The 19,986-nt window shown below is 43.3% G+C and overlaps 1 protein-coding gene across 1 annotated transcript in view; it reads left to right on the forward strand.

Moving 5' to 3' along the window:
- The window catches only part of DSTYK (dual serine/threonine and tyrosine protein kinase), a 54,443-nt gene that overhangs the window by 17,797 nt on the left and 16,660 nt on the right, over window positions 1-19,986 (forward strand). Inside the window, exons 2-3 of the mRNA XM_081112394.1 lie at window positions 6,582-6,940; window positions 17,785-18,454. Coding sequence (XP_080968520.1) covers window positions 6,582-6,940; window positions 17,785-18,454 — 1,029 coding nt within the window. The remainder of the gene's footprint in view (window positions 1-6,581; window positions 6,941-17,784; window positions 18,455-19,986) is intronic.

A 19,986-nucleotide genomic window follows, 5' to 3' on the forward strand; every position in this document is an offset into this window, starting at 1 on the left:
GCCCTGTGTTCCACCTTTTATTTGCCTAGAGATACATACAGAAACATGGGCTCTTTTTTATCTGCACTAATAAAAGACAAAGACGCTAATTGACCATACCTTCACTATGCCCATCAGCCAATCAGAAGAGTATATGCAAATTAACCCAACAAAGATGGTCATTAAATTTGCATACTGCAGGCGGGGCAGGACAGTGCAATCCGCCGCCTGCCCAGCCGCCATCCGGGCCTGCTGTCTGCGACCCAGCGCAGGATCTGGGCCTGCCATCTGCAACCTGGGGAGACGGGGCAGGCACCGTGGGATCAGGCCTGCCATCTGCCACCCGGGGAGCAGGCCTAAGCCAGCAGGTGGTTATCTCCCAAGGGATCCTAGACTGTGAGAGGGCACAGGTTGGGCTGAGAGACACACACCCCCGCCAGTGCACAAATTTTTGTGCACCAGGCCTCTAGTGTGTGTGTGTGTGTGTGTGTGTGTGTGTGTGTGTGTGTGTGTGTATGTATTATTGATTTTTTACAGAGAGGAAGGGAGAGGGATAGAGAGAAACATCGATGAGAGAGAAACATTGATGAGAGAGAAACATCGATCAGCTGACTCCTGCACACTCCCTACTGGGTATGTGCCCGCAATCCAAGGTACTTGCCCTTGACTGGAATTGAACCTGGGACCCTTCAGTCCACAGGCCGACGCTCTATCCACTGAGCCAAACCGGTTAGGGCTGGGCTCTTTTTTTAAAGCTGTTTCCTATAAATGTTGACGGTTATCTATAAACCAGTGGCCTGGTGCACAAAATTCCCTCAGCCCAGCTTGCATCCCCTCCAATCAGGGACCCCTTGGGGGATGTCCTAAACTGGCAGTCGGACATCCCTCTCACAATCTGGGACCACTGGCTCCTAACCGCTCACCTGCCTGCCTGCCTGCCTGATTGCCCCTAATTCACTCTGCCTGCCTGGTTGCCCCTAACCCCTCTGCCTGCCTGCCTGATCGCCCCTAACTGCCCTCCCCTGCTGGCCTGATCTCGCCCCTAACTGCTCTCCCCTGCCAGCCTGATCGCCCCTAACTGCCCTCCCCTGCCAGCCTGATCTCGCCCCCAACTGCCCTCCCCTGCTGGCCTGATCGCCCCTAACTGCCTCTGCCTCAGCCCCCACCACCATGGCTTTGTCTGGAAGGAAGTCGGACGCCCAGAAGATGGCCGGTTGACCCGGTCTAATTAGCATGTTACCCTTTTATTAGTATAGATGGGGGTAATATTCATTTTCTGGTAGAATCAGGAACATTAAATGACATGAGGCAATTCAAGTTATGTACTTAGAAAGGGTCAGTAAATGTTACTGTGGGAGGAAAAATAATTTCTCTACCCTTTTAGACATTAACAGGAGGAGAACAAACAGAAATTTGATAATATGCATACCTCCTGTATACATGGGAGAAGCTCAGGAAAAGTGAGTAATTCTGAAATGGTCCAAGTTACTACTTTAAATATCATCTTCAGCTAGAGACAGATGTTGTTGGGGGTGGGTAGTATGGGAGGTCACCAGGAAAAGCATGGTACACACAGGTAAGGTTGTTAATGCAGATCTAAGCTTTCCCTTCTTCATTGATAAGAGTGTCTAGAGATTTAGAGTCATCTTTTTCCTGCTACTGAGAGGAAGATACCCTTACGAAGGAGATTTCCCTTATAAATGTTTCTTACAAAAGGGTAACTTCTCAGTTTTCAGAGCTTCACCTGAGTCTGCTGTTTCTTAAAAATAACCAGCTTAAAATCAATCAACATGCCAGAGGCATTTTGGAGTGGTATATTTTGCTCCCCTTCATTACCTAAAACAAATGAACAAAATGGGTTGCTACTTTAGTTGCTCTTCTCCTTCTGGTTTGAAAGCTTTGTTCAGAAGTACAGGTGACCCTTGAACAACGTCGGTGTGAACTGCTTGGGTCCACTTATACGTGCCTTTTCCAACCAAACTGAGTGGGTCAGTTCAAACCCACGTTGTTCAAGGGTCAACTGGCAGGTCGTTGGAGCCCCTATATTTTTGTTGTTGACATTGTTCAAGGGCCAGCTCTAATCGCAATCAAGAAAATCTGTATTTAGGAACTACCGAGAGAAAAGTAAGCCTTAGCTTGCACTTGAATTTGAGTTGACTTTTCCTGCAGCAGAGTTGGCAGGGTTAATGTGCTCCAGCTGGGAAGCCCTACAGTTGCCTTCTGGCAGCCCATATGCAGATGCTGTTATATTAATTACAAAGAAAACCCGATTAACTCTGAAGTCCTTTAACTGTCAGTGGGGCAGCTGCTCCACCTCTGAAGCAGGTTTTCTTCCTTCCTCCTGTCAGCCTACACTTTCTTATCTTCTTTAGCGAACTGCTAGCACTGCACTGTAGGTCCTCAGAGCCCCTGGCTAGTTCAGTCATGTTTTTTGATCTGCAGTTTCAGTAGTAGCCCAGGGGGAGCGTGCATAATTAAATTCACATATAACTTAGAGTAAAAACAGCCAGACCAACCACCCATCCCCTCAGTTATGTTTCCTTCAACAGTTAAAACCTGATGGAATCCTGGAATTTTAGGACTGGAAAGGATATTAAAGATGATCTAATCCAGCGGTTCTCAACCTGTGGGTCGAGACCCCTTTGGCTGTCGAACGACCCTTTCACAGGGGTCGCCTAAGACCATCCTGCATATCAGATATTTACATTATGATTCATAACAGTAGCAAAATTACAGTTATAAAGTAGCAACGAAAATAATTTTATGGTTGGGGATCACAACATGAGGAACTGTTTTAAAGGGCCAGAAGGTTGAGAACCACTGAAATCCCTTAGTTCAGAGATGAGAAATCCAAGGCTGAGACAAAGCAAGTGAGTTGTCAAGGTCGCAGAGCTAATCAGCGGTGAAGCTGGAGACCAGGGTATCTCCCTTCTCTAGTGCTGCTTCCAATTCGATGCTGCACTCCTCCTCACAGAACCATGAACCATTTGCTGAGAGAATCAAGGAGTGAGACAGTCTAGTTCAGTGGTGGCGAACCTATGACACGTGTGTCAGAGGTGACAGGCTTTCTCATTTTTTTGGTTGATTTTTCTTTGTTAAATGGTATTTAAATATATAAAATAAATATCAAAAATATACATCTTTGTTTTACTATGGTTGCAAATATCAAAAAATTTCTATATGTGACATGGCACCAGAGTTAAGTTAGGGTTTTTCAAAATGCTGACATGCCGAGCTCAAAAGGTTCGCCATCACTGGTCTAGTTTCACCTTCACTTCTCTCCACGCCCTTGTTCAAATCTTGTAGACACGTTGGAGATCAATAAAAAAGTTAAAGATTGCTCTAGCTCAGTGGATGGAGCATCGGTCTGTGGACTGAAGGGTCTCAGGTTCGATTTTGGTCAAGGGCACATGTCCAGGTTGTGGTCTCGATCCCCGGTGAGGGTGGTGGGGTGGGCGTGCAGGAGGCAGCCGATCAATGATTCTCATCATTGATGTTTCTCTCTCTCTCCCCTCCCTTCCTCTCTGAAAACAATAAAAAAAATATAAACAAAAAAAGATAAATATTTGTAGGAGAAGCAAAGGGCTTGGATAATGAGATATTGAAAAATCAATTGTAATGTCCATATAAGAGCTTTCTTCAGTGAAAATGATTGCACATAGAACCCTAGTTGTGCATGGAAACAAAAATTAAAACTGGTTTCAGTGTCGGCCCCTGGCCCATTGCACTGGTCTGTGGCTATTTGACACTAGTGGTACTATTTGTAGTGACTGTTTTTGTCACTACGGAGGTGTGTGTGTGTGTGCATGGTGATTTGGGTCAGATGAATAATGGGGTGTGTGCTGTGGTTTTTGGCTCATGTAGAGCATGTTTTACTGGCTTTCCTATATTTGACAGTGTCTCAGAGATGTTGAGATCTCTCCCTCTGGTTCTGAAAATGCTTAGTTGATTTTCATTATCTACTAGAGGCCCGGTGCACAACATTCTTGCAGTTGAGGGTGGGGAGGAGTCCCTCAGCTGAACCTGTGCCTTATCGCAGTCCGGGACCCCTTGGAGGATGTCCGACTGCTGGCTTAGCCCGCTCCCCTGAGGGGTACTTAGTGCTCCCGCCACCACTGCTGCGCTCGCCAGCTGAGGGCCTCGCTTCTGGCTGAGCTGTGTTCCCCCTGTGGGAGTGCACTGACCACTAGGGGGGAGCTCTTGCATTGAGCGCCTGCCCCCTGGTGGTCAGTGTGTGTCATAGCGACCAGTCATTCCACTGTTTGGTTAATTTGCATATTAACCTTTCATTATATAAGATTACCCACTCTCCTAGCTGCAGCAATAACAAATCTCATTCAGGTTTTTATTATGTACCAATTTTTGTTTTAGGAGTTATGAAGTTTGTCAGAATGAATTGGCACCTATCTGAGGATGTGAGGAGAACTGATAAGAGAGGAAAGGTAGGAAGCATAGATGAGAGTGAATCTAGTTGGACTTCTCACTGCTCAGGCGGAGAGTTCGGTAGTTAAATGAATTCTGCAAGGTGATTGGGGAGATGAAGGAGGTTTTTAGGAATGTTAGTCGCTCCTTAGTGATTCATCATGGCACTGGACTTTCCTGAGTCTGTAGCACAATACTTACAGCTTTCTATAAACAGTTCTCCACAATAAATGGGTTCTTGCACAGAGCGAACAAAGGTGTAACATAAAGTACTTACTATGTTTTTGTCGTTGTGTTGGGTGTTCCGCTAATTATAAACAAGATAACTAGAGTAGACTGTGACAAGTGTTTAGCTGTGAACAAGATATGCAGGCACTCAGGACAAGCCCATTGCTGCGTGCTAAGTGGTCATACAAGAAATTGGCTGGGTCCCATTGCTTCTGATGGTAGTTCAAAGTAAGACCAGTGGTCTGGTGTTTTACTCTTGCGTTTAGTAAATCCTCACACAGAATTAGGCCCTCATTTACGCTCTTTGCTTTTTCAAAGGACCTGTCTCTTCCCTAGAAGCATAGACTTCCTTGTTTCAGCTTTGCTGACGTGCATGTGCAGCCAGGTGGTGTGCTTGCAGACAGACCTGAAAGGAAGGGCTCCCTGAAATGCACACGGGGGTCTGGGTGAAAGTGGACCCCTGTAAACCGTTTGGTGGTGCCATTTGTGGAAGAGAAGGAGGTTTAAGGTTTAAGTATGTGGCAGGATAGGTACACCCTAAAGTAGACCAACCTCTTCAATGAGTCTGGGCTCTCTTGCTTCATGTATAGGAACAAAATAAACAATGTATGGAAGGTGTGCAGCTCGTGGTTAAGTGACTAAAGGGAATACTGTTTGTTGGTGCCACCCCACATTTCAATTAAGATGTATGTCAGATCAGCCTTCTTACAGCCTAAGAACCATGTGTCTGTGCCCTCTGAACAAACTCAAGGGTTGCCTGAATCATAGAGATAGGCAGGCACTGGCACTGGACAAGTGGGGGAACGATGGAGTTCAGAATCTGAGTTTCAGTCAACTGACTTCTGGTTCCTTTCCTCAAACAGGGGTCTTCATGCTTTAGGAAGTCTTTTGTTCTGTCTTGAACACTATTGGACTTGTTTGTGGAAGTGTGGTTGTCTTGAAAAAATGTTTTTTAAATAAATCACATCTCTTCCTAGATTTGCCTGGATCCTAACAGGCAGTTCTTTCCCTGTCCATACATGGGAATGTGATTTGATTAGGAGATATTGATCTTTATTGAGTACCTGATGCTTTCAGAAAACAGATGACTTGGCAACTGGGGTGCTATCTCCAGCTCTCAGACAGATGAGCCAGAAAAGATCCTAGAGCTTATGTAAACTTAAGTAATTTTTTATTTCAATATGTGTGTATTTAGAGAGTCCCATGCATTTAGTTATAAAATATGTCATCAAGGAGGAAAATAACAAGCTAAAGCTTCACATGGTAGCGACATTTAAAAAGGTCGAATATGTTCAAGTATTAAATCTTCTGTCCTAAGGAAGGTTTTCATTTTAACATATTCAGGTGTGGTTTCTTCTTGGACTCACACCCCAGTTAATGGCTTTGTCAATTTAATGATCTTGTGATTGTGACTGAGTCCTTGTAAACTCCTTAGGCGAGTGGTCGGCAAACTGCGACTTGCAAGCCACATGGGGTTCTTTGACCCCTTGAGTGTGGCTCTTCCTAAGCCTTGGAGTACCCTAATTAAGTTAATAACAGTGTACCTACCTATATAGTTTAAGTTTAAAAAATTTGGCTCTTAAAAGAAATTTCAATTGTTGTACTGTTGATATTTGGCTCTGTTGACTAATGAGTTTGCCAACCACTGCCTTAGGCTGTCCCTTCCCTGGATGGAGAAGGAGCGGGGAGGGTAGATCAGGTCACTGCTACCTTTCTGGATAGAAACAGCTGCTTTGGGGATGAGCCAGGGAGGGGAAATCTGTTTGATATTTGAGGAGCCTTTTCTGACTGGGGTATTTTCCTGATGTCTCCTTCAACCAAGAGCTTCCTAGGAATTTTTTCTCTAGGACCCTGGCATCCCAATGGGGTCTCTGTATGAATCTCTCTCTACCCCTCCTCACTCTTCTCTCTGTCCTCCTTTCTCCTTCTCCACCCTCCCCTTCCCCAACCAGGCCAGCTGAGCTGCATTTCCTTCCCACCTAAGGAAGAGAAGTACCTCCAGCAGATTGTGGACTGCCTCCCCTGCATCTTGATCCTCGGCCAGGATTGTAATGTCAAGTGCCAGCTATTGAACCTGCTACTGGGGGTGCAGGTGCTTCCTACCACCAAGCTGGGCAGTGAGGAGAGCTGTAAGCTTCGGCGCCTCCGCTTCACCTACGGGACTCAGACTCGGGTCAGCCACACTCCCGTTGCTCACCAGGGCGCCTGGGAGACCATCCCTGAGGAGGACCTGGAGGTCCAAGAGGACAGTGAGGATGCTGCCCATGTGTTAGCCGAACTGGAGGTGACGATGCAGCATGCTCTCTTACAGGTACCAATCTCATACTTATACAACTGTATATACATATACCAACTTTCCTTGTATTTGAACTTTCTCAGAGGCAGTATATACCCTCGGCTCTGAACATCAGCTGATGGAGTTAAAGGAACATGTCTAGGAAGTTGAAAACACACAAGGTTGTAGCAGTGTCCATCCCTGCCTCCGCTGCTGTGCTGGAAGGCCCTAAGCAATTGGCTTGTCTCCTTGCCTCCTGTCTCCCTTTCTGAAATAGAAGGAATGTGCCCTGGCTGGTTTGACTCAGTGGATAGAGCGTTGGCCTGCAGACTGAAGGGTAGGGGTTTGATTCCAGTCAAGGGCACATGCTTGGGTTGTGGGCTTGATCTCCAGTGTGGGGTGTGCAGGAGGCAGCCGATCAATGATTCTCTCTCATCATTGATGTTTCCATCGCTCTCTCCCTCTTCCTTCCTCTCTGAAATAAATAAAAATATATTTAAATAAAATAAAATAGAAGGAATGTGATACTTGCATCTCGCCATGCTTTTACAGAATGATTATGTTCAAGGGTAGAAATCCTTTTTTCTTTCTTAGCAGGAACGTGTTCTAGGATTATCTCTAGCCATTCCTTTCTAAAAGGAACAATAAGATGATGGATAATTAATGTTGTTGTTTTTTAAAATATATGTATCTCTTAATTGATTTTTTTTTGAGAGAAAGAGAGAGAGAGGAGAGGAGAAGCATTGATGTGAGAGTGAACCATTGATTGGCTGCCTCCTGCACACCCCCCACTGGGGAATAAGCCGGCAACTAGAGCATGTGCCCTGACTGGCAATCTTTTGGTGCCTGGGACGGCATCCATCCAACTGAGCCACACTGGCTAGGGCATGCACTTATTAGAGTTGAGACAAGTGAAGAATTTTGTATTTCCTTAGGCTTAGCCATTATTTGCTAAGTGGGACAGATCGTGTTTCCTACTTTTTAAAAAAAATATGTTTTTATTGATTTTTAGAGAGAGAGGAAGGGAAAGGGGGAGAGAGAGATAGAAACATCAGTGATGAGAGAAAAACATCATCGATCAGCTGCTTTCTGCACACTCCCCACTGGGGATCGAGCCCACAACCCAGGCTTGTCCCTGGCTGGGAATTGAACCAGTGACCTCTTGGTTCATGGGTAGATGCTCCACCACTGAGCAACACTGGCATGGCATGTTTCCTACTTTCTAAGGAATTTTGGGAACGTGAAGACGGGTCTGGCTCGATGTTATGAGATCTGGAGAATATCATTTGCTTCTCTTTTCAAGTAAACTCGCAACGAGAGCACAGGTCTTATGGCGTATCCTAAGAGATCATATTGCCTGTCTGGTGTTGCTGTCTCCACTTAGGAAGGACTTGTCTCTTGTGCTAGGCTTCCTTTCCTCCTGTATAGCTGGGATTGGGCTATTTGAGTAGACTGAATGGGGATGGACAATGCGTGTGACTATGCCAGGGGTCAGGAGTGGGTAGGAATAAAGGATGCAGATACTCTCAGCATAGAGAGTCCATCACCTGGGTTAGTTGTGCTAGGAAGGACGGGCTAGCTTGGCAGGACTAGGAGAGTGGTTTTTTTCTTCTAATACATTTTTATTGATTTCAGAGATGAAGGGAGAGAGAGATAGAAACATCAGTGATGAGAATCATTGGCTGCCTCCTGCACACCCAACACGGGGGATGGAGCCTGCAACCTGGGCATGTGCCCTTGACCGGAATCAAACCTGGGACCCTTCAGTCTGCAGGCCAAAGCTCTAAACCAGTGATGGCAAACCTTTTTGAGCTCGGCGTGTCAGCATTTTGAAAAACCCTAACTTAACTCTGGTGCCGTGTCACATATAGAAATTTTTTGATATTTGTAACCATAGTAAAACAGACATATTTTTTATATTTATTTTATATATTTAAATGCCATTTAACAAAGAAAAATCAACCAAAAAAATGAGTTCGTGTGTCACCTCTGACATGCGTGTCATAGGTTCGCCATCACTGCTCTAAACACTGAGCCAAACCAGCTAGGGCGGTTTCTTTCTTCTTACAACGTCTTCACCTACTCCTGTTCTATAAGGCTTGATCTTCCAGTCAAAGAATGAGTCCTTTGGTTGTAGCCATGGTCAGTGACATTCTAGAAATAGAAACTCATTTCCTTCCAGAGTCCAGGTTTATTTATCTTGATAAAAGCTAGAGGGGACTATGTATATAGGGCAGCATTTTCTCTCAGGTCAGTTTCAGTGGTGACTTTCCTTTTTCACACATTGAGCTTGCATTTCTCAGCTCAGGGACGCTGTGAGAGTTCTTAGATAACTCTGCGAGTAATTTTTGTATATTGACTGAGGCTCCTCAGTTGACCCATGAGCTTCTTCACAGGCATACATATTTGATCCATACATAATCTGTCTATAGTATACTGCCCTGGTCTGGTTCCTTGCAGTTTTCAGCAGCTCAGTGGTTTTTATACTTTCTTAGATTTTAGTTCACTGTAAGAAATAACATTTTATAACAGGACCCAGTACATACATACACATATACTTGGAAATAAAGTTTCAGGAACCAATACTTTTACTTCTTGCAAAACACACTGATATTTTTCTTTCTATTCTATTTGACTTCATTTTGAAAAATGATGATAGCAACCACTAAGTTGTTGCTATGACCTCATACATTGTGACTTGCAGCTTAAGAACACGGGTAAATGGGTGAAATGACTGCCTGCTCTGGGTTGGGTAGTGATTTTTCCTGTTATTGCCTTTTAAAAAGTCTTGGAATGTGAGCAAAGCCATCGCAGGAGAGGCAAATGATTTTATTTCTTTGTACCCCATCATTTTATTGGTTTCAATTTTTAAATATTTATTTCTTTTATTGGTTTTCATTTTTGACGCTCATTTCACTTTTGTTCTATGAATTGAGGGGATGCAAGGAGGGAAAGTGAGAGCCTTCCCCCAAGAGGCTGGCTGAGCGCCTCGCTTACTGGTGAGAGTGGTGCTTGCTCCTGATCTTGCTAAGCACTCAGACTGAGATGACACCTGAGGAGGCTACCTAGCTGGGGAGTTGAGATACCAAACCAGCTGTCTCTTTACACAGTTGAAATATATATTCTTTCTTGAGGAATATTCTTCTTTTTTTTTTTTGAGGAATTCACAAGCCTGTGTTTCTGTTTCATGTGGTTTCTGAGGCTTCCTTAGCCAATGTTTCTCCGGATCTGCTTTATTCACTAATGGTTTTGATGTAGAAATAGCAACGGACCCCAACGGTTCCAAGTTTGATCCCTTTGATGCTGAGCCTCACAGGGGCAGCCTTTGTGGAGCGCAGGCCCTGCCCTGTCTCTACAGTCAGGCTCCTGTCTCCATGAAGCCCATCAGCCATGCTCAGCTCACTGCTGGGAGCATTTCACAGCCACCTTGAAGATGTTTCATGCCAGTGAGAAAGATCCTTTTGTTTAGCTCTCTTTTTATTTAGGACCAGCGAGTTAGCTCTAAACAGCCCTTCCATTTGGTGTATGAAAGGGGTGGTGAAGAAAAGAAACATTTAGCTGAAGGAAACCAAGATTGAATTAGGGGAAATGGATGTTCATTTGCAACTGTCAGATTGTCAAGGCAGAATTTCCCCTGCCCTCTTATACAATGGTCATTCTTCTGATCTGTTACTTTAAAGTCTTCATAAATTAGTCATTTTCAGTTTTTCTAGAAATCGGCCAACTCACATGAACCCATAGTGCTGTGTGTTCCCAGCTTGTTACTTCTGGTCCCCGGAGATTCTTGGTTCATAATTCAGTAGTCAAGCCATTAGTTTCTAAAACCTTGTTTAGTGTTCAATTTAAAGCAGCATTTTCCAATTGGCAACACATTTCACCATTCTCCATATGCACCAGTTCTGTCTTTGTGGACATACTTCCCCTTCTGCACCCTCACCCCTTTCTTTGCATACATCCATCTACCCACCGCCTTTCCTCTGTTCTTCCTCTTATAAGTCCAGTGGAACACAGTTGACTGCCTCAGAGTTGTCTCAGTCTGATGTGGGGGTGTCTGTGTATTTCTTTCCTATGAACATCTGTAAGAAAGGAATAAAAAGAAGCAGAGAAGATTAAATTTACTGAGTTTAACTGAGATCCTGCTTTCCAGCAGCGTTCTTTTCTTTACCGTGGCGGGCCCGTGGCTCTCGGTTGTTCTGTGCTTATCAGTAGCCTGTTTGTCCCCACCAGGTGTTTTCTGGCCCTTGGGAAAAATGTACGTGTCACCTGGCAGCCAGGCTGCCGCACGCTGCCATGGTTTTTGGCTCATAGTGATGTCTGATAGGGAACTGAAGTAGGTTGACGTTTCCAGAAAAGGTCTAACTTGCAAATAACTTTTTTTAAAAACTTATTTTTAACTCAAACCAGTTGGAGTAGTCAAGTTTTCTATAACCCTCAATCAATAGATTTCAATGAAAATGTTCCTTTCAAAATTTTATAGACATTGATATTTTTAATTTCTCAGTTAACACTTTCACAAACCAGATTTATTATAAAGGGTCTTACTTAAAATAATAAACGTTTATGTACAGTTTTAATTCCAAAATTTACAGAAAAGTATTTGTTGCTAGAAAGTTAGCTTCTCTCAATTTTTGTCTAGTTATTGTCATTTAATATGGCACCTTTTAGAACTAAATTTGTTGTGTGTTGCTTAATTTTAGTTAGATAATGAAGTTAGGATAACAGATATAAGAGAAAAATAATGATATTCAAGAGATATTAAAATAAAGAAACCATGATTTTTGTGGGGCAATAAGAAAGGGGAACTAAAATATATGTTAATAAAGGATATGGGAAGTTCAGGCAAGTCATTAATTATAAATTCCTTCTGACAATAACCCTGTATTCTTCGAATTTAACATCTCTCTTGCTTTTCCCCTAACACACACTAACATACATGGTGGAATGTAACCATCCTCTGTACATGTTTTTTTGCCAAGAAACCTGGGAATACTTATAGGTTAACTTACCTTTTAAGGATATGTGTGGTTTAAAGGCAAGTTTAAAAAAATCCTTATGCACATGAGAGAAGACTTGATATCTCTTAGGAACAGCTTGAAGTTGAGGCTGTATTTTCTCAGTTCACCACCAGTGATTAATTTTTAGCCTTCCAAGGTTAGCTCTTGGGGAGGAAATCTGGCTGCGATTATAATCGTAACCTTCCTCTTTTGTCTTCTCCCTTTTCTAGGATCCTGCCTCTTTCCTGCATCAAATGACTTCCCTCTCTGTTTTCACTGTCTCAGCTCTGCTGTCTCCGATCCCTTTGAGTAGAGGATGATGGGGTAGGGGGTCTTCCCTAATTCAGAGACAGAGCGTGAAAGTACTGTCAGCATGCAAAACTGTTGTTGGGACTATGAAACATATTTTCTTTGGTGATTTCTCACCCAGTCCTTGGAGGGTTGTTTCATAGCTGGGCCTTTACTTTGCAGCAAACATATACTTAACATAGAACACTAGGATTGTCAGGAACCCTGACATCATCTCGTCCAATCTTTGTTCTTTCAGAACGTCCCTAACAGATAGTTCCTGACATACGGTGGACCTTCAGTTACTATTTAACCATGGTCTTTATAGTTGAATGGACCTGGGTTTACATCCTGGCTTCGTTACTTAACTGACTGTCCCCTCATTTGTAAGATGGGGTAGTTATCCATATCTTTTAGGACTGGGGTGAGGCTTAAATGAGAGAGTGTTTGTAAAGCACCCAGCACAGGGTCTGGCCCATAGTAAGCCAGTTCCCTCCTCCCTTTGTATGAATGAATCTGTGTCCTTGAGAAGAAGATTCCTGCCTCTCTGTCACCCACCTGAGAACCATCCACACTGGGACGCCTTCATTTTGTCAAACCTAAGTCCTCCTGGTCCCCATGTACTTATGGTTATTATCCTGCTCTAATTAGAGACAAAGTTCTTCACAACTCACTATGAAGTTCTTTTGTAATAAAATGAAATAAGAGAAATGTTATAAAAAGGTAAATAATACAACAGTTAAAGTCATAAAGTTAAAAGGTAACTTCTCCTCCTTCTTCCTCCTCCTTTCTTCTCCATTGTCCTGTTTCCTTTCTCTCTCTCCCTCTCCTTCTTTCTCCCCCACCCCCTCGAGTCTAGTAAGTGGTAAGACACCAAAGCTTCAGATTCCTGCGTTATGTGTGTCTGTGGTAGAATGCATAGTGTCTGTTTAGTACATTCTTGTCACCTTGTCTGTTTACCTGATTCATACAAGTATGCAACATAGAGAAGTTCTGATCCTTAGGGGCTTCGTGCTTATCAGCTGAGATGCAGAGCCCCTGTTTTGGGGTGTTCGGGATTGTAAATGTATTTCCACTGTTGGCATGATGCTTTCTGTGGCTAGTTTAGGGCTTTGGTTGGGGTTGTGTTTTTTGGCATCTGAGTTAACCACACTGATACTTTTACTAGGTAGGAGATGAACTTGTATCCATTCCATGTTGGCTGCTGGATAAGGCTCTGGGTTAGCTTCAGACTAGTCCCAGTTGCTTATGGGGCAGGCATGTTATAGCCCAGAAACTGCAGTTACAGCTCCCCTTGGAGAGTATTTGTACCAATAAGAGTCAAGGTATTTTCTACAATGTAACAGGAATAGGTATTTTTCTTAATATGTAAATAAATTTAAGAGTGATAGTGAGTTCAGGGAGCTATATGAAAATGTAGAAGAATCAACCCTGTGTAAAAACAAACAGGAAGAACCTTTCAACTGCCCTGTGAGACTGGCCTGGGAGAAGAATTGGCAGTAAAAATAGGGAGAATATGGAGGCAGGGAGGAGGTCGAGCTGTGTCCATTGTTGAGCGAGGGCAGGACAATTATATCTTTGTGTGCTTCTCTTCTTGTGATGTAAACCTGAGCTTTCAGGACTGTAGCAAAAGCAGAGACGGCTTTATCCTTCCTGTCTTCTGTCTGAACCATCAGTTAGCATAGTCCTCCTCAGCTATAACGGAGTGCTGGTACTGTGCCCGGAACAGGTAAGGAGTTCTTGTCAGTGAGAGAGCCAGTATTCTCAGGGAGCGGCCAGGCTTCTTTGGTGGCTGATTTCTTCTTGGCATTTAAGATTGTGTCATTTATATCAAAAACAAAACCCAAGAGGTGAGTTCTGGTGTCTGCAGGGTAGCAATCTCCTCTCTATTACCTTCTCTTAATCTTGCCAAGAAAATTGATGGTAACATCAACTTCTATAGATTCCATAGATTTGTACGGAATGCATTCCACAAAAGAAGCTTCTTTAGGAATTTACTGTGACTTAAAATGGAATTATGGGATATTATCATGCTTCCCTGAGATTCTTATTCCTTCATTGAGTTAGGAGCAAAATGCTTACTGCTTCATCCTTGGCAAACAGGATGAGGCAAACAGCAATTCCAGGTAAATATATAGGATGTGGATTGAAAGATAGAAAGTTTTTCTCCTGGTATTGAAAGTGATTTGAACAAGTAGGAAAGGCATCGTTTATTTATCCATCTACTTCACATTTATTTATTGTATACTTATGAAGGCCAGGCACTGTTCTAGGTGCTGGGAAGGAGAAGATAGTTGGAGGTCAGGTTCTGGTTCATCCTTTTTTTTTTTTCCTCTCTGTCTCCAGGAGACAGTGCTGGCTTCCTTTTTGTTTATAACTGTCAGGCATGAGTCATCCCTTCACTGTCAGTATTGCAGAATCACATTGCATTCCAGTCTCATTTGTACAGGAGCTCAGCCAGCAGCTCTTGCCCGTCCTCTAGAAGTTAGGCTAGTCAGAACAGTGAGATCACCGCAGGAGTTTATTAACTGAGGAATGGGGAAGAGAGAGTTTGGTACTTGTTTTCTATCCTTTTTTTTTTTTTAGTACAAGAAATACTTAGGAGTGGAAAATTTCTTTCTAGGTGCCATTGTATCAGGCAGTACCTACCATTAGAAAACCTTGAATCCATTTTAAAAAATGAATTTGCAGCTCTGAGCAAATAAAGTCAGCTATGTCTTAGAAAGGGTATTGCTTCTACAAATGGACTTGAGCTTTGGCTCATGGTTCTGTTGCACACGAAGTGGCCCTATGAGGAAAACCTGGAAATTTATTTTAGAATTTTAAGAAAATCCATCAAATAAACAAGCAAACAAAAATCTTCCTGAAATTTTTCTAAAGAACACTTATTTGGTTTGACTATTTAGGCTTTCTTCTGTAATACTCCCGTAATAAGTTTGATTGACTTATATCTTTAAAATATGTATATTTAAGACAGCTTTGAAATTTGAAAATAAATATTTTTAGAGCATTTTCACTTATAATTCTCTACCATACTATAACTTTCATTTCTTGGGATTTTCACTTAGTCTTTTTCTAATTATTAGATGCAGTAATAATGTTGGCATTTAGGCGGTTGTATGTTCAACTCTAAACTTAGAAGCGCTTACCCTTTTTGTGAATATGCCTCAGGAAGTGCGACAGTGACTCGAAACTGAAGGAGGGTTTGATTGTTTTTGTTTGTTTGTTTTAATATATTTTTATTGATTTCAGAGAGTAAGGGAGAGGGGGAGAGAGAGAGAGATTGAAACATCAATGATGAGAGAATCATTGATCAACTGTTTTGTGCACGCCCCCTTCTGGGGATTGAGCCCACAATCTGGGCATGTGCCCTTGACTGGAATCAAACCTGGGACCCTTCAGTCCGCAGGCCGATGCTCTATTCACTTAGCCAAACCGGCTAGGGCAAGGAGGGTTTGTTTTGAACATGAGTGTGAATGTCAGACTAACCTTCCAATCAGAAAACATTCCGTGCAATTCGAGGCACAGATGAATCAGCAGATTTTTTCTTGGCCTAGGCTTGGATGGCAAACAGATGGATTTATGATGTGTTTGCTCAAATACAAATGGTGAGATGCTAAAAGCACTTTTCGCTTTAGGGGGCTCAAAGTGGCCAGCCAAGTGACACTTTTGTGACCCACCTTAGAGTAAAATTTACTAGCACTTTGTTGGGGAAGTGAGACCTTTGTGCTTTGCTGGGAATGGGAGACTTCTCTTTCTCTCCCTCCCCCCCCCCCCTCTCTTTCACACACACACACACACACACACACACACACCATGAGAAACAATAAGCTGGCATTTCTTAGTCCTTTCTTACTTATCTAAAGAAAGAGATCAAAAAGGAAGAGGGCCTAGGTTTTGATTTTTAAAAATATTTAATCAGAAATACATGTTGCTGAAATAAGGTAAGGAATGAAAACAACATTAATCTGAAAGAAAATAAACAAATTGTGTATCTTTTAGATTTCAAATAAAGTACAATTTCAGCATCTGACAATTGTTAAGGAGATAGACTTGGGCAGATTTGTTGTTGAGTTCTTTTATAACTGTAAAATGTGCTAGAATTCAGTGGAGGATTGATTTTTGAGCTTGTGGACCCCCCTGAAGACATCAGGAGTTGTTGTGCTTAAATGGTGATACAGGCGTGAGTCTCCTGGTCAACCCTTAGGTCTGGAATGCCAGGCACAGTAGACAATTTCAGAGCTATAGAGGAGCAGCAATGCAGTGGATGGAAATATATGCTCCGAAGTGCCTCAAGATCCTCAGGAAAGAGATAAAACACAAAGCAGAAACTGTTGGCTAGGAAAAGAACCTGTAGAAGGTTTGTTCCTAAACCAAACTCACTTTAGGAACGTGGGTATATCAGTTATGTTTGGGTTGAGTCACAGGTAAAAGACAATCAGAAAAGCAGAAGCTAGTTTACAGAAGACACAGGTTAAGTTTTTTTTTCTTCACATAAAAGAAGTCTGGAGCTAGGCAGTTCAGGGCTTGTGTGGCAGCTCTGTGGTCATCAGGTTTCCAGGCGACCTATTTCTTTTCGTTTCGTCATCCTTAACTCTGGCTTGCACAGAGGTTTGCCTTACAGCTGCCTATGACCATCGCTGTGCTGCCAGGCAAGAAGGGCAAGGCCAAAGGGCATACTTCTTGGTAGGATCATAGAATCATATCGCCTCTGAAGAGCTTTCCTGGAAGCCCCGCATACTTAATTGGCCACCCGTGTCTGTAGAGGACATTGCCTTTCCAAATCATGAGAATAAAGGTATTCTCAAGACTCAGGTGGCTAAGATTTTGGGATACCTGTAGACTCTCAGAATAGAACAGTAATAATGTTGGGCAAACCTGACTTTTAGGTTGCTATTGCTTGATTGGTTCAACAATATTGAGGGCTTACTGTGTGCTAGACACTGGAGTTATAATCATGAACAAGATGGACATGGTTGCTGCCCTTAAAGAGTTTATTGGCTAATGGGAAAAATGTGTTTTAAATAAATAAATTCTAAATGTGTCGAACATTAAGAAAAGGAGAGGTAAAGAGTGCTTGGGATTATGTAATAGGAAAGAATGTAAGGGTACGGCATGACATACACATCAAGATTTAAAGGATGCTTGGGAGTTAGCCAGGTTAGAGATGTGGGGGTGGGGGTGTGAGAGGAGTGCAAGAGGGGCAGGCATGTTGCATCCAGGCAGACTCACTCTCAGTCTGATAATTTCCATAGTAGTTCATTCTTCCATTATTTGCCTCATTTCTTCATCAGAGAGAATGGGTGAGAGTTTCCAAGCAACAGAGGAAGGCAGGGACTAAGTAATATTCTCTTCACCTGAAATGGCTGAAGGTCTGCCATCCTTTCTGCTTATTTGTTTTTTCACTCTCTCTAGACGAGTGCCTGCCTGCATGGGCTACACCAGGGAGGGAGGGAGGGAGGAGGCAGACAGGTGATTAGGGCACGCCAAAGTCCGATTGCCTCATTATAGAGCTGGACTTTGGTCTCAGTGTGGGACTTTGGGGAGGCAAGGATTGGTTGACTCTGAAGTGCTGATATGACCCCGTTACCCTTCCAGGAAGTGGACATTGTGGTAGCACCGTGCCAAGGCCTCCGGCCCACAGTGGATGTTCTGGGTGACTTGGTGAATGATTTTTTGCCTGTGATAACCTATGCATTCCACAAAGATGAACTCTCCGAGAGGGATGAGCAAGAGCTTCAGGAAATCCGAAAGTATTTCTCTTTTCCCATATTCTTTTTCAAAGTACCGAAGCTGGGCTCAGAGATAATCGACTCCCCCACTAAAAGAATGGAGAATGAACGATCACCACTTCATCGCCAGCTCATTGACCTGGGCTATCTGAGCATCAGTCACTGTAACTGGGGGGCCACTGGCCAGGACACTAAAGCTCAGAGCATGTTGGTGGAACAAAGTGAGAAGCTGAGGCACTTAAGCACATTTTCTCACCAGATGCTACAGGCTCGCCTGGTCGACGCAGCCAAGGCCCTGAACCTGGTGCACTGCTGCTGCCTTGACATCTTTATTAACCAGGCCTTTGACATGCAGCGGGACCTGCAGATTACTCCCAAACGTCTGGAATATACGCGAAAAATGGAAAACGAGTTGTATGAATCATTGATGAGTATTGCCAACCGAAAGCAGGAGGAAATGAAGGACATGATTGTTGAGACGCTTAACACCATGAAGGAGGAACTTCTGGATGAAGCTGCCAACATGGAGTTTAAAGGTAGGTCCCTGAGAGCTCGCTCGGTGGGGTGCCGGGACTACAGGAGCCTCTGCCCTTTCCAGCTGGAAATGGAGAAACTCAGGCTTGTCTCATGTACACCGCTGCCATCAGCAGGAGCCACTGTAAACATTCAGCCTAGGTGGCCCCTTGTTCTCAGAGACCTTCCTAGAAGATGCCCCTGTCATTCCTTCTCAGGACTCTCAGGCCACCTGCCGGTGAATCCATCCTAATAGTGCTCTGTAATCTCCAGTCTGTGTCTGGGTCCCTTGACCTTAATGGAGCTGGAGAAGAGTTGCTTGAAGAATGATACTAAGTCATGCTTTCAGCTTGGCTCCTTTGGCAGAGCCCCATACTTTATTGGTCCTTTTGCGTGTGAGCCATGGTGTCCATTTTCTTTTCAGGTTGCTCTTAAAACCCAACTTAGAAGGATTTCACAAAGTAGTGTTTTTAGCTTCTCTGGTGGTCCCTTTCTTACAAATGGCTATGAATAAAGTTGGGCCAAAGTGGTTAGTCAGATCTTTTGGTTTTAGATGCTGTTGACTTTGTATACTGACAGCTGCATAAACATTAGCTCTACTACCCATTACCATGACATGGTTTGCAAGTTACACCTGGGAGGCTTTTTGAAAATAGAGATGCTCGAGACTACTAATTCATCAGAATTTCTGACATGGGACCTAGCATCTGGTGTGTGTGTGTGTGTGTGTGTGTGTGTGTGTGTGTGTGTGTTTCAAAAACAACCTCCCTAGGTGAATTCTATTTATTGCCATTTTCTTGATGAGGGAACTGAAGCTCAGGTTAATTTGCTCAAGGTCACACAACTCCTAAGTAGTAGAGGCAGAATTTAAATCGATATAGTCTGATTCCTGAGCCAATACTCTGTTTCATATGCTTTACTTCTTAGGTGCTGGATGCCACTGTCTTCCTGGTAACCAGCTTCAAAACCTCGGCATAGTCTTTAACTGTTTTCTTTCTCTCATCCACACATCCAGTTGGTTGCCAATTCCTGATGTGTCTTCTTCCATGTTGTACATCTACCTTTGCTTTCCTATTCCTCCTCTTTAGTCTAATGAAACTGTTGTTACCTGATTGATCTCAGTGACATCTTTCTCTGCTTCTCCAGTTCATCATTATTGGCTCCCTGTTCCTACAGATTACGTTTAGACTCCTTCGCCTAGTATTAAAGGTTTTCCCAAGCCTGGCCCTTACCAAGTTTCCCAGTCTAATTTCCCACTATGCACCTTCTGTAATTTCTGCTTGGGTTGCTCTCAACTGCTTGCTGTCCTCTATATGTTCCTTTTCCTTTTCCTTTGCTCATGCCCTGTTCTAAACCGGAAATGTCTTATATTGTCTGTGAATGCTACTTACCCTTCAAGCCTCTTCCAAGTAACATTTTTCATGAAGTTTCTTTACTTTTCTTAGCTATTTTATTATAGTTATTAATAATTATGTTGTTCTATTTTCTAAAATCCTAAAGGTGAAGTAGAATAAGATCTGGATCTTATATCCCCTGCAGCAAATAGCACAGTCTG

The sequence above is a fragment of the Myotis nattereri genome (assembly GCF_964212035.1).
Source record: "Myotis nattereri genome assembly, chromosome: 18".
NCBI lineage: Eukaryota > Metazoa > Chordata > Mammalia > Chiroptera > Vespertilionidae > Myotis > Myotis nattereri.